Source organism: Macaca mulatta, chromosome 14, assembly GCF_049350105.2.
Source record: "Macaca mulatta isolate MMU2019108-1 chromosome 14, T2T-MMU8v2.0, whole genome shotgun sequence".
In the NCBI taxonomy this organism is placed as follows: Eukaryota; Metazoa; Chordata; class Mammalia; order Primates; family Cercopithecidae; genus Macaca; species Macaca mulatta.
In genome coordinates, this window is record NC_133419.1 from 48146604 (window position 1) to 48161428 (window position 14825).

Here is a 14825-nt window from a genome sequence, read left to right on the forward strand (position 1 = left end):
CGTTGGGGCAGAGGTTGCAGTGAGCTAAGATCACACCACTGTACTCCAGCCTGGGTGACAGAGCGAGAACCTGTCTTTACTTTTCCTAAAATTATTAAAAAAAAAAAAAACAAAAAAAAAAATGCTGACTTCTTTCCAGGCACAGTGGTTCACACATTTTGGGGAGGCTGAGGCAGGAGGATTCCTTGAGCTCAGGAGTTCGGGACTAGCCTGGGCAATATAGTGAGACCTGGTCTGTATTTATAAAATAAAAAAACAAAAACTGACTTCTGATTCTCTCACTATGGTGGGCTAGACAAGATACTTTTTAAAATACGAAAGGTAAAATAATAACTTTACGTCAAAAAATCTGGTAGACACCACCTTAGTAAAATGATTAAAGCTACCGTTACCAGTTATGGGGATTCTCAACATGTGCCTTCTAATAGGATACACTGAGCATCTCTTCTGTGGTATTCAAGGGACACTGTACAACATAATAGTCTGTCCTCTTGAAAAATTGTTTCAGATTGAAGGAGACTAGAAAGACATTACAACTGAATTCAATGTATCATCTTGGATTTTCTTTTGTTATAAAGAATATTGTTGGGAAAATTGACAAAATCTCATTAAGTCTAGAGATCGGAGAAGTCTAGAGATGTGTGTAGTATTGATAATTTTACTGTAATTATATAAGGTAAATCCTTGTTTGCAAGAAATAAACACTCAAGTATTTTAGGTTAAAGTGGCATGATGTGTAATTTACTCTCGAGCAATTCAAAACTTTATATATATGTACATATACACATATGTTTATATATATACATACATATACATACGTACATACATCACAACATAATTATATGTTATACATATACACACATAGAGATTAAAAATAGAGAGGAGGGAAAAAGAGAGAAAGATAAAGCAAACATAGTTAAATGTGGTTGAAATGTATTCAGGGATTTTCTGTCTATTCCTGCAACTCTTGTAAATCTGAAATTACGTCAAAATGTTAAGTATGTAATTATCTATTGATCTTCTAGTCTACCAGACACACTAAAGGGAATGTATATACAAATAATTTTAGCATTCTTCTTCTTCACTAAAGTCAAGAAACATTTCAAATGTTAAGACAAAAAACCAATAGAAAAAGAGGTTGACTTTTCTGATGTCAAACTAAAGGGGCCAACTGTCCCAATTTGCCCAAAAATGTCTGGTTTTAGCAATGAAAAGTTCCACATCCTTGGAAATTCCTTAGTCCTGGGTAAACTAGAATAGCTGTTCACCCTTTCTCAAACAATTTTCTGGACAATTAAAATTTTAATTTAAATAGTAATCTTTTCAGTTTTTATGTAGAAAAAGACTATGTTCTTTCTTCCATCCATTTTGGTTGGTGCCTCTCAACTATTATTTTCAAAGTTGTCTAAGCATTCATTCAAACACAGTTGACTGTGTTACAAGTTGATATACTTTTCTGGAGCAATCTGCCAAGATATACTGAGAAATTTAAACAACTGTTCATAAATCTTAAGAATAGTTCTATTCCTGGGAGTTAATCCCAGGGAAATCATTATAGATTGCCCAAAAATGTGTGGAGAAATGGATAGTCATCATAGTGTCATTACAGTAAAATACTGGAATTTACCCAAAATGTCTAAATCTGGAGAAATGGATATATAAATTATGCTACAGCCATATAACTGCATGTTAGGTGGCCATTTTAAAAATCATGTTTTTGAAGAATGATATTAAAAAAGTTTGTGAAATATTGTTAAATTTTTAAAAAGTATTTCATCAACATACAAAGTCATTTATACAGCATGAAGCCATTTTAAAAAATACATAAATATGACTGGCCTGATGCAGTGGCTCACACCTGTAATCCCAGCACTTTGGGAGGCCGAGGTGGGTGAATCATGAGGTCAGGAGTTCAAGATCAGCCTGGCCAAGATGGTGAAACCCCGTCTCTACTAAAAATACAAAAATTAGCCAGGTGTGGTGGCAGGCACCTGTAATCCAGTTACTTGGGAGGCTGAGGCAAAGAATTGCTTGAACCCAGGAGGCGGAGGTTGCAGTGAGCCGAGGTAGTGCCACTGCACTCCAGCCTGGGTGACAGAGCAAGACTCTGTCTCAAAAATAAATAAATAAATAAATATGAATATATGTATATGTGTGAATTTAAAATGAGACAATACATTGTTTACATACTGTATGCTATATGTGAATATACTATATATACAAACTGCATACTATTCCAAATTAACATAATACAATGCATAAGCTGAGAATCTACCTCTGAGCAGTAAAATTATAGGTGAATTCTTATTCTTTCAATGTATCTATATTTCTAATTTTCAATAATGAATCCTATTTTATACTTTGAAAAAAAGTATAATGTTTAAAAGACTTCTAATTTTATGCAGTGTGATTATAAACAAGAAATAAATTGCTACAAGCTTTCCAAGAAATCAAGTTCATTATTTTATAGTGACATTTATACAAAAAACCCAAGATAGTAAGACTATACATGCAAACATAATGGGGAATAAAAGTTAAAAGTACAATAGACTGACGCAGAATTTGTTGAACCATACATCTCATATAGAGTAGGTTCTATTACCTCCCAGCTATCTGGCTCCAAGAATTCTTTTTTTTCTGTGGCTTTCAAAAACTCCTCCAGAGTCACCAATCTGTCTTTGTTAGTATCAACCTGATTAAAAGAAAATGTATACATAATACAAAGTAAATCTTTCTCATATTATTTAGACACTATCAACTGTCTTGTAATAGATGCCACTATATAAACATACAGAAATTAGGACTCACCTAACATCCACAGAAACTGGAGGAAAGAAAATAACAGAGCACTCAACATTATACTAGAATTACAAAATAAATATCTTTCTCTTCTATATAATTCAAATTGGAAAATATGAGATATCTATATACCTAATGCCCCCAAAACCACTAAGTTTCAGTCAGCTGATCTGAGTGGTTGACTGGTATCGTCTTCCTACTTTACCATAATATGTATAATCCCTCTTGAAGCCAAGTTCTTCAGTAAGAAAAAGAACCATTCTAGAAAGAGGACAGTTTTAGCCAAGAGTAAAGGAGGTTAAACTAAAATGCTCTCAACACTTTTTCTTAAAAAAACACAATTACGTAAATCAAAACTAAAGCTGACAACCTCTCCAAATCCTCTTGCATAGTTGTTACAGTCTGTGGCAAATTTCATTACAAAGGTGTACTGTATAATGGTCAAAGAAATTCACTTGATAGTTGGGATGTCAGCAGTCAACAGACATCCCAATTTGGCATTTACAGCTCAAAAATTCAGATGAAAGTTACTGAAGCAAAATAGTGGGATTCAGTTACCCTGCATATGATGCCTATATCAGAGTTTTTGGCTTAGAGGGAGGAGAGGCAGAGCAAGAACTACAAAGAAAGGCAAATATTTAAATGAGGGTAGCCATTAGATGGACCATGGACATCTGAGCACAGACTCAGTGGAAGTAAGACCTTGTGATGATCTAAAAAGGAGTATTCCAGAAAAAAGAAATATTAAGTCCAAATGCTCTAAAATGGGAACAAGCTTGATGAGAGGTAAACATCAGAAGGCCAGTGTGGCCAGAGGAGAGAGAGTCACAGAGAGCAAGGCAAGGATGAAGTCACGAATCTTTCGGAAATAGGAGGGATTTGGGATCATATTATAAGGGAAATTGCAAGCCATTGAAGTATTCCTATGCAAGAGAGCACATGACCTGATTTATGCTTTTAAGAGCTTATTCTGCCTACTTACAAAGAAGTGTCTGCAGTGGGGTAAGGAACAGAAGCAGAGATGCCAGTTAGGAGACTTGCTTGGACTTGATTGGTATTAAATAGTAGTGGAAGTAGGGGGAAGTGGTCAAATTCTGGATCTGTTTGAAAGATAGGTCAAATAGAACTTAACAGAGGAAATGCAGGATATGAGGAAAGAAGTTAAGGATGACTTAGCCTGAGCAACTAGACAAATTATGATTAATTTGTTGAAATGAAAAAGGCTGAGGAAGGAACAGATCTGGGTTTGAAGAAGATGTGAGTTAAACACAAGGAGAACTGTCAAGCAGATACAACCCTGGAACTCAGAGAAAGGAGACAGCTGAAGATAAAAATATTGAACTCACCAGCATACATGCAGATATAGAGCATATATAGAGACATGGGACTCCACACTACCACCTAAGGAAAGAATGAAGCTAGAAAGAAGAACACGGCCAAGGGATGGGAGCAGGGCAATGCAACATGTAGAACTTGGAAACAGGAAGAAGAGCCAGCAAAGAAGAGAGAGTGGGGTATGAAGAAATTGAGGAGGTGTGGTTTCCCAAAAGTGAAGAAACCATTTCAAGAAAGAGGGAGGCATCAAATGTTGCCAAGGGGTCAAGTAAGATGAGACCACCGGACTTGACAAGATAGAGGTCATCCAATGGGAGGATTTTTAAATGGAATGATTGAGGCTACAGCATAGATTAAGACGAAAAGGAAAGGTGAAGAATTAACAGGAAGAGGAAGAATAGACAACTCTTTGAAGAGAAACAGAGAAATGAGGCAGTAACCAGAGGTTGTTTTTTGTTTTTGTTTTTCAGTACTGAAAAAAGGGTTTGGTTTGGTTTGGTGTGGTGTGGTGTGGTTTGGTTTGGTTTTGAGATGAAGTCTTGCTGTGTAACCCAGGCTAGAGTACAGTGGTGTAATCTTGGCTCACCGCAAACTCTGCCTGCTGGGTTCAAGCGATTCTCATGCTTCAGCCTCCTAAGTAGCTGGGATTATAGGTATACAGCACCACACCCGGCTAATCTTTGTATTTTTAGTAGACACGGGGTTTCACCATGTTTGCCAGGCTGGTCTCGAGCTTCTGACCTCAAGTGATCCACTTGCCATGGCCTCCCAAAGTGTTGGGATTACAGGCGTGAGCTATCATGCCCAGCCCCCAAAAAAAGGTTTTATACCTGATATGCAGTAACATCTTTATCTTTTAGAATATTTTAAAGTAGTTACAAATTATTTTATTCATACTAAAGGCATCTAGTATAATAATCTGGATCAAAAATGCAAACTTCAGCCTGGACAACATAGCAAGACCTTGTGTCTCCAAACATTAAAAAGTTAGCTGGCAGCCTGGGCAACATGGCAAAAGATATACCGTCTCTTAAAAGAAAAAAAAATTTCGGCCTGGTGTGGGGGCTCATGCCTGTAACCCCAGCCAGCACTTTGGGAGGGCGAGGTGGGTGGATCACTTGAGGTCAGGAGTTCAGGACCAGCCTGGCAAACATAGTGAAACCCCATCTCTACTAAAAATACAAAAATCAGCCAGGTGTGGTAGTGCATGCCTGCAATCCCAACTACTCAGGAGGCTGAGGCAAAAGAATCACTTGAACTCGGGAGGCGGAGGTTGCAGTGAACGAAGATCGCACCACGGCACTCCAGCCTAGGTGAAAGAGTGAGACTGTGTCTCAAAAACAAACAAAAAAGGCTGGTGGCTCACACCTGTAATCCCATCTATAATCCCAGCACTTTGGGAGGCCAAGGTGGATGGATCACCTGAGATCAGGAGTTCAAGACCAGCCTGGCCAACATGGGGAAACCCTGTCTCTACTAAAAATAAAAAATAAAAAAAGGTGTGGTGGTGGGTGCTTGTAATCCCTGATACTCAGGAAGCTGAGGCAGGAGAATCACTTGAATCTGGGAGGTGGAGGTTGCAGTAAGCCGAGATCATGCCACTGCACTCCAATGTGGGTGACAGAGTGAGACTCCATCTCAAAAAAAAAAAAAAAAAATTAGCTAGGCATGGTGGCTCCAGCTGGTGGTCCCTCCTCAGTCTCAGGAGGCTGAGACGGTAGAATTGCTTCAGCCCAGGAGATTGAGGCTGCAGTGAGCCATGATTGCACCACTGCACTCTAGCCTGGGCAACAGAGCAAGACTCTGTCTCAAGAAAAAAACAAAAAACAAACAAACAAAAAAAAAAAAACGCAAACTCCATTTAAATATAAATTCTGTATATTTTCCATCTTAAAGTAAGATTTATTGCAAGAATTAAATAATATATAGAAATAATATATTATCTTAAACTTTTAAAACATACCTCATTCATTACATGTTCCCTCATTCTAAGCCTTTCTTCTTCCATTTCTACCATATCATCCTCTTCATTTTTAGGGTCATATACTTTCTCCAACTAAAAAGAAAAATTTTAAATGAACATGAAAGGAAAGAAAGTAACAAGAATAAAAAAGAAAGAGAACAAGAACACTGAATACTTAATAAACTCATTTACCTCTTTAGTAAATAGGGCTTCTAATTCTTGCTCATCCAGGAATCCATCACTATTAACATCTAAAGTTTAAAAAGTTACAAATGTAAAAAAAGATTTTAATACCTCAGAAAATAATTAAAATACAATGATTTATAAAAGGTTTACAAAAGTAGTACTGATGTGAAGCATCAATAGAATGCAGAAAAATATTTCTTCTTTTTCATGAAGCTTTAGATCAGCTCAACTGATAAATATGCTATATTTATTTGTAACTCATAATCGTTTGTGAGGAAAGCATATCTTGACCATTTTTTCCAAAAATATAAAGTAAAGCAATATTCTATGAGAGTAGAAGTAAAATGTAATATTATAGTATAAAGCCTATCAGATATAACCTAGCTAGTCACAGTATACAGTTTTCAGTTTACAGAGAACTTTGCAATAATTCATATGACTCAACAGTAAAAGCCAGTATAAAGACACAGCTACTGATCTAAAATTTTATACTGCAGGTGAGCAACAAAGACTATCATATTACCCTAGAAAAACTCTAACCATTTACTCTCACTAGATAACTCAATAGCAGACCTTGGCAGAAATCAATTAAGAGGAAAGTAAATATTTTTTCAAACAGCAGATATAAATATTAATATTTGTATCAAATTGTTACCATGTAATTTGAAAAATGTCTTGGGGTCAAAGTCATTAGGATCCAATCCATCAGTCTCTTCCCATACCTCTTTTAGTTGATCTTTGCTTCCCTGTGAACCAATTTAAAAAAAAATTGCTCAAAACAAAATATAATCTATCTGTACAGACTCAAAATATAAATTTGAGGAACTTTGCATAAGAATCCAGATTTCAGTACTAATAACACGATAAAATTCCGCTGATACAAAGAAGTATCTTTATCTAAAAATGGTTTCATAAAGTCACAATCCTTACTGGATGATTAACTTTAGGGTGATTTTCATGCTTTTTCTTCATTTCTTCAAATTTAGACTCTTCTTCTTTTCTCTTTTCTTCATTCAATGTTTTTAAATATTCTCTCCTTTCATGTTCCTTCATCATTTCATATTTTTTAAATTCTTCATGTCGAGTCTTGTCATAGTTTTCCAGATCACTTGTTGCCTGAAATGCAATAATGCATTTAAGTTAAATAAAAACATGCATTTGAAAAATGTAAATAAAGCCATTCTTGAATATAGCATACTCTTGAACAGAAGTGGTACAGGAAAGCAAAAACATACTGGACTCCTCTTTTTTAATTCTACCATTTCATTTTAGTCAAGTTCTTCAAGTTCTTTTTTTTTTTTTTTTTTTTTTTGAGACAGAGTTTCACCCGTCACCCAGGCTGAAGTGCAGTGGCATGATTTCAGCTCACTGCCACCTCTGCCTCCTGGTTCAAGTGATTATCCCACCTCAGCCTCCTGAGGCCTTGAGTAGCTGGGATTACAGGCACTTGCCACCACCCCCGGCTAATTTTTGTATTTTAAGTAGAGACAGGGTTTCACCATGTTGGCCAGGCTGGTCTTGAACTGCTGACCTTGGGTGATCCACCCACCTTGGCCTCCCAAAGTGCTGGGATTACAGGCGTGAGCCACCACGCCTGGCAATTTTCGTTATTATTATTACCAGAGATGTAGGTATTCAAATAAACTAAAAGTTCAAAGCTAGCCCCAACTTTAAGAAACTCCTCATAAGGAAGTAGTATATAAGTTGATTTCAAAAAAAAAGAAGAAAGGAACTATATCAAATCTAGACAGTACAGAAAACTTAAATAGCTTCTAACCATTGAACTAATCTAATACTTGCCAGGTTACAACTAATTCCATTCACACATAATATGAGAGGTCCACAAACTCTTATCTAAAATCTCTGAGGCCAAATGTGCTTCAGAATTTTCTACCTTAAAGAAACGGAATATGGCATATATGCCATATTATGGAATATCCCTGTAGCATCTGTAATCAAACAGCCTAGTATTTCTTAAGCAAAATCTATAAATACTCACACTAAGTAGGTTAAATAAAAACTGTAAATAGTATTACTGTCGTTGGTTTATTCAGGTCAGGTTTCAGTTTTTACAGCTTTTGGATTTAGGAATTGTGGATAAGGGATTTTAGACCTGTATGTACATATTAATATCTGTATTAATAAGGGTTAAGCTACCTTCCTTTAAAGATCTTCAACAGAATATATAAAAGTTATATTTCCATTTCATTGGGTTTACTTATCAAATTACAAAACCTCAAAGGCACAATAAAGACAAAACTTTTTGGAATTATTCTCACCGCTTTGATTAGCATATCTAAATCTGTGGATTCAAACTTGTCAGGATTCAGGTGGTTTAGGTGATCAAATTGTTTTAGAAGAGCTTGGTGGTCCATGCCTATATCTGAAAGAAAATGAGAAAACTGTAAATGATCAATTTCTAGAAGCTAGAAAAATTATAATAATTATACATAAGAAAAAGATTTCATATTTATTCCTATAGGATTTTATGAGGAAATACAAAGTTTTAGAATAAAGGCTTATATTTACTTTATGAATATTGCATATGTTATTCTAGTCAAAGGCAGTGTCCTTGAACCTAGAGTGGAATACAATTTGTGTATTTTTAAAAATTCTCTCTCCTTATTTTTATTTATTTTTATTTTTTTTGAGACATGGTCCTGATCTGTCACCCAAGCTGGAGGGCAACGGTGCAATCATGGATCACTGCATCCTTGACCTCCTGGGCTCAAGCAATCCTCCCACCTCAGCTTCCCAAGTAGCTAGGACAACAGGTGTGCACCACTATGCCTGGCTAATTTCTTGTTTTTAATTTTTGGTAGAGACAGGGTCTCACTGTATTTCCCAGGCTGGTCTTGAATTTCTGGCCTCAAGTGATCCTCCCACCTCAGCCTCTCAAAGTCCTGGGATTACCATGCCTGGCCTTATGCATATTTTATTTATTTATTTATTTGTTTATGATGGAGTCTTGCTCTGTCACCCAGGCTAGAGTGCAGTGGCACAATCTCTGCTCACTGCAAGCTCCGCCTCCCGGGTTCATGCAATTCTCCTGCCTCAGCCTCCCGAGCAGCTGGGACTACAGGCACCCGCCACCACACCCGGCTAATTTCTTGTATTTTTAGTAGAGACAGGGTTTCACCATGTTAGCCAGGATGGTCTCGATCTCCTGACTACGTGATCCGCCCGCCTCGGCCTCCCAAAGTGCTAGGATTACAGGCGTGAGCCACCGCGCCCGGCCTTGCATATTTTAATGTTATATCTAAAACGACTACTTGACTATCAGCATAGTTAATAACAAACCCTTTTTAATTATCTTAAAACTACTAAATATCTTGCTTTTAATTAGATAAACTCTAATATAGTGTCCTTATCAAAGTTTTAAGTAGAATTTCTAAAAATAATTGCTCTAAAGCTTACATGAAAGAATTCCTTGTATATTGCTCCAATGGATCCCTTATGAAACAATAAAAATCTAATTTAGGTAAATTCCTTTTAATTATGACTTATTTTTAAGGAAATATCAATTTTTTTAACTTTTAAAAAACAAGTTACGGGCTGGGCGCGGTGGCTCAAGCCTGTAATCCCAGCACTTTGGGAGGCCGAGACGGGCGGATCACGAGGTCAGCAGATCGAGACCATCCTGGCTAACCCGGTGAAACCCCGTCTCTACTAAAAAATACAAAAAGAAAACTAGCCGGGCGAGGTGGCGGGCGCCTGTAGTCCCAGCTACTCGGGAGGCTGAGGCAGGAGAATGGCGTAAACCCGGGAGGCGGAGCTTGCAGTGAGCTGAGATCCAACCACCGCACTCCAGCCTGGGCGACAGAGCGAGACTCCGTCTCAAAAAAAAAAAATAAAAATAAAAATAAATAAAAATAAAATAAAAAACAAGTTACAATTTACTACAGTGAAATGGGTGAAGTGATGCTGGATTGTTTCAGTTGTATTACATAGTGGACACATGTAATGGATACACAGTGGATATACACACAAGACAGCTCACCAGAAACAACACAATATGAGCCCTTATAGAATTGAGCAAAATGGGTACATTGTCGAAGTTGGAAATCAGCTCTCACTTAGGAAGAAGGAATATACAAATATGGAATGGTGAAAGGCAAGAAAGAAATTGGTAGATACGATGGGAATTAGCATTATCTGTGGGAACTCAGCATTTCTAAAATATGTACATTTAACATGTATATGCACATGTTTCACATGTATATGAATATGGATGTGTGTATATATGTGTATATGTGTATAGACATGCAAGTTTCCTAGCTCTGTGCAATTAAGGTGCCAAGAAAATACACTCCAGTAGCAAGGAGTGTACCTAGTGCCAGCTCTTGATCTAAAATATAGTTGCCTATTAAGAAAAACCAGTGCTCCTCAGAGAAATGGCTCATTCCACAGCTGGGGCAGGGTAGGTACGAGTTGATCCTGGAACATGTTGTTATGCCAGAAAGTGAAGAATGCTAAATCTGGTTCAACCAAGTTTTCACTGAATTCTAAGTATGGCACTGTACTAGCAGTTCTACTTATGAAGAAAATACTTGTTTTTTAAGACTAAGCCCTAAAAAAATATGACCAGACAGTGAAATATATAAAAAGACCCTTAACCTCCCTCAAAATAAGATAAATATATATTAAAACTGCACTGTTATACTATCTAACAGAATGGAAAACTCCTAAAGTTTGATGACACATGCCATTAGTAAGGTTGTGAGGAATTATTGCTGGTGGATATATGTATTGATACAACCTCTAGGGAGGCAAATGTGGCAATATCTATCAAAATTTCAAATATATATAATTTGATTTGGCAATTCCACTGTGGGGAAATTATCCTACAGATAATCTTATATGGATACACAGTGACATATATACAAGATAGTTCACTAGAAATAACCTAAATGTCAATTGACAGGGGCCTGGCTAAATAAATTATAGTATATCCATATAATGGAGTTCTATGCAGCTGTAAAAAAAAAAAAAAAGAGAGAGAGAGAGGCGGTCTCTATGTACTAATACAGAAAGATATTCAAAATATATTATTAAAAGAAAAACAATGTACAAAAATGTGTATTTCCTTTTGCATAAAAAGAGAGGGACAATAAAAAAATTTTATTTGTATTTGCTTATATACAAATAAAGAAACTCAAGAGTCAGGCACAGTGGCTCATGCCTATAATCCCAGCACTTTGGGAGGCTGAGGCAGGAGGATCACTTGAGACCAGGAACAGGAGTTCAAGACCAGCCTGGACAACACAGCAAAACCTCATCTCAATGTAACTTAAAAATAAATAAATAGATAAACCCAAGAAGGATGGTGCTAGGGGACATTGGGAACTGACAGAATACAAAAGTATCAGGTAGATTTTTGCTCTATATTTTCTACATTTGAACCACGTGAATGGGCCAAGCATGGTAGCTCATGCCTGTAAACCCAGCACTTTCAGAGCCTGAGACAAGTGGATCACTTGAGCCCAGGAGTTCAAGACCAGCCTGGGCAACACAGCCAGACTCCATCTCAATAAAAAGAAAAAAAAAAACTGCCTACTTTAAAAATTACCCCCTCCCTAAAATTAAGACTATGTAAGCCCTTCCTCAAAGTATCAGATATTTCAATTCATACTGAACCAATGAGAAAATATTCCTTAGTTTCTAAGTTATATCAGACTGTTTTCTTTCTTTTTTTTTTTTTGAGACAGAGTCTCACTCTGTCACCCAGGTTGGGGCACAGTGGCATGATCTCGGCTCACTGCAACCTCCGTCTCCTGGGTTCACACAATACGCCTTCCTCAGCCTCCCAAGTAGCTGGGACTACAGGCACATGCCACCACACCTGGCTATTTTTTGTATTTCTAGTAGAGATAGGGTTTCGCCACATTGACCAGGCTGGTCTCAAACTCCTGACCTCAGGTGATCCACCCACCTCAGCCTCCTAAAGTGCTGGGATTACAGGCATGAGACACCATGCCCAGCCTAGACTGTTTTCTTTATGCAATGAAATTCAGTACCCATCTTGGAATGAAGAGGATACTGTTAAGACTGAGGGGATGGAAGTTGTCCCGGGGATAGAAATCTCCACACATCTTAGGCCTGGCTTCAAGTATGGAATTACCGTGCATGCCTAAGTACCCCAAGTAGCATGGCATGATTCAATTTACTTCTCACTGATATCCTTAATTTCAGGATGATGAGTATTTGGCATTTGTTTTCTAAGATTATACATTTAAAATGTAGATTACTACACTCTTTCCCAGAGCCAGAATCTCTGGAGGTGAGATCTAGCAATCTATATTTCTAAAAAGATTTCTCGGAGATTCTCATGCATGCAATCTGAAGTTTTAGAACTACTATTCCAAGAGTTAAACGTTCAGATGTTTATTAATGACAACAAACCACCCAGATAACCAACCTATGGGAGGATATCACAAGGATGTATGAACAAGCTTGAAAGATCTCCCACTGGCTAAATATACTCCTTGATTTTGACTCATAATTAGAAAGTTCATTCCAAGGTAATACAGGAAATTCACCTATGCTGCCACATAGTACTTTTGTGATTTTATTTTCTACATTTAAATCTTTAATTCATTTACAATTATTCTGATAAAGCATTATAAGAGATATGGCTTTAACTATACCTTTGTCCAAATGGCTAGCAAGTTATACCAAGACTACTTAGTTAAAAATTTGTTGGGTGTGGTGGCTTACACCTATAATTCCTGCACTTTAGGAGGCCAAGGCAGGAGGATCATTTGAGGCCAGGAGTTCCCTCAAACCAGCCTGGAGAACACAGTGAGACCTTGTCTCTACAAAAAAATTAATTAATTAATAAAAAATAAATTAGCCAGGCATGGTGGCACACTCCTGTAGTCATAGCTACTCAGGAGGCTGAAGTGTGAGAATCTCTTGAGCCCAGGAGTCTGAGGGTGCAATGAGCTATGATTGCACCACTGTACTCCAACCTGGGCAAGAGTGAGACCTGTCTAAAAAAAATAAATTAATAATAATAAAAATAAAAACCTATCTTTATCCCACTAATAATAAGATGCCACCTTTATATTAAACTAAATTATATTGTGTATTTAACTCTACTTCTGCAATGTCTATTATGTTTCACTGATCATTCTACTTTTCTGCCTAAGCCATACAGTTTTAATGACTGAGGCTTAGTGACATAATTTAATATTTAATATTAAAGATTTAATAGATATTAAAGATTCGATTTCTAATATCTAGTCCTTCACTGTTCTTTTTCAGAGGTATCTAAGTTTTCTTACTTGTGTCCTTTTTCTTTTTTCTTTTTTTTTTTTTTTGAGACAGAGTCTCACTCTGTCACCCAGGCTGGAGTGCAATAGCGTGATCTTGGTTCACTGCAACCTCTGCTTCCCAGGTTCAAGTGATTCTCCTGCCTCAGCCTCCTGAGTAGCTGGGATTATAGGCATGTGCTACCACGCCCAGCTAATTTTTGTATTTTTAGTAGAGACAGGGTTTCGCCATGTTGGCCAGACTGGTCTTGAACTCCTGACATCAGATGATCCGCCCACCTTGGCTTCCCAAAGTGCTGGGATTACAGGCGTGAGCCACCATGCCTGGCCTACTCATGTCCTTTTTCACATGCACTTTAAAAAATTCACTTGGCTAGTGCCAGAAAAATAATGTATATATTTTTAGTTGGATTGTGTTTAAATTATACATTAATCTAGAGAAAATTGACATGTTTATAACATTGAGTCTTTGCCTCAAAAAGCAATTGTGTCCTCCCACTTGTTCAAGTCTACTTTTGCATCCTTCATGAGTATTTTAAAGTTTTTGTCTGTCGGTTTTGCACATTTCTGAATAGGTTTATTCTGGACATTTTATCTCTGTTGCTATTGTAAATGGAGTCCTCTTCTTCCATTCTGTGTTCTAACTGGCTGTTATGTACATATGGAAAATATTGATTTCTACAGATTAAGTTGACTATTATTTTCCTATTGAGGGGCTCAATTTTCCTATTGTTTATAGTGAATGTTTCCATTAATTATTTTCGGTGTTCCACATATATATAAACATCATATCATCTGTGAAAAAAGATGGTTTTATCACCTCCTTTCCAATTACTTTACCTCCAGATTCTTTTTATTTGTATAAATGTTTTGGCTAGGTCAGGCATGGTGGCTAATGCCTGTAATCCCAGCATTTTGGGAGGCCGAGGCGGGTGGATCACCTGAGGTCAGGAGTTCAAGACCAGCCTGACCAACATGGTGAAACACTGCCTCTACTAAAAATAAAAAATTAGCTGGGAGTGGTGGCAGGTGACTGTAATCCCAACTACTCAGGAGGCTGAGGCAGGAGAATCCCTTGAACCCAGGAGGCGGAGGTTGCAGTGAGCTGAGACTATGCCACTGCATGCTCCAGCCTGGGTGACTGAGACTCCGTCTTAAAAAAACATAAAAAATACAATAAAAATTTAAAAATTAAAAAAAAATTTTGGCTTGTACCTCCAAAGCAATGTTATTTAGTGGTGGTTACAGTGGACAACACTGTCTTGTTT

General features: G+C 37.2%; 1 protein-coding gene across 17 annotated transcripts in view; it reads right to left on the reverse strand.

Annotated features, from left to right (window-relative positions):
* The window catches only part of NUCB2 (nucleobindin 2), a 57060-nt gene that overhangs the window by 13913 nt on the left and 28322 nt on the right, over positions 1–14825 (reverse strand). For 10 of the 17 annotated variants that reach the window (XM_077963178.1, XM_015114773.3, XM_028833599.2 and 7 more), the window contains 6 exons: positions 8563–8666; positions 7214–7399; positions 6939–7029; positions 6290–6348; positions 6098–6190; positions 2603–2692 (listed from right to left, as the gene is read on the reverse strand). In XM_077963178.1, coding sequence (XP_077819304.1) covers positions 2603–2692; positions 6098–6190; positions 6290–6348; positions 6939–7029; positions 7214–7399; positions 8563–8666 — 623 coding nt within the window. The remainder of the gene's footprint in view (positions 1–2602; positions 2693–6097; positions 6191–6289; positions 6349–6938; positions 7030–7213; positions 7400–8562; positions 8667–14825) is intronic. The other 7 variants (XM_077963181.1, XM_028833597.2, XM_077963182.1 and 4 more) reach the window with 1 other exon arrangement.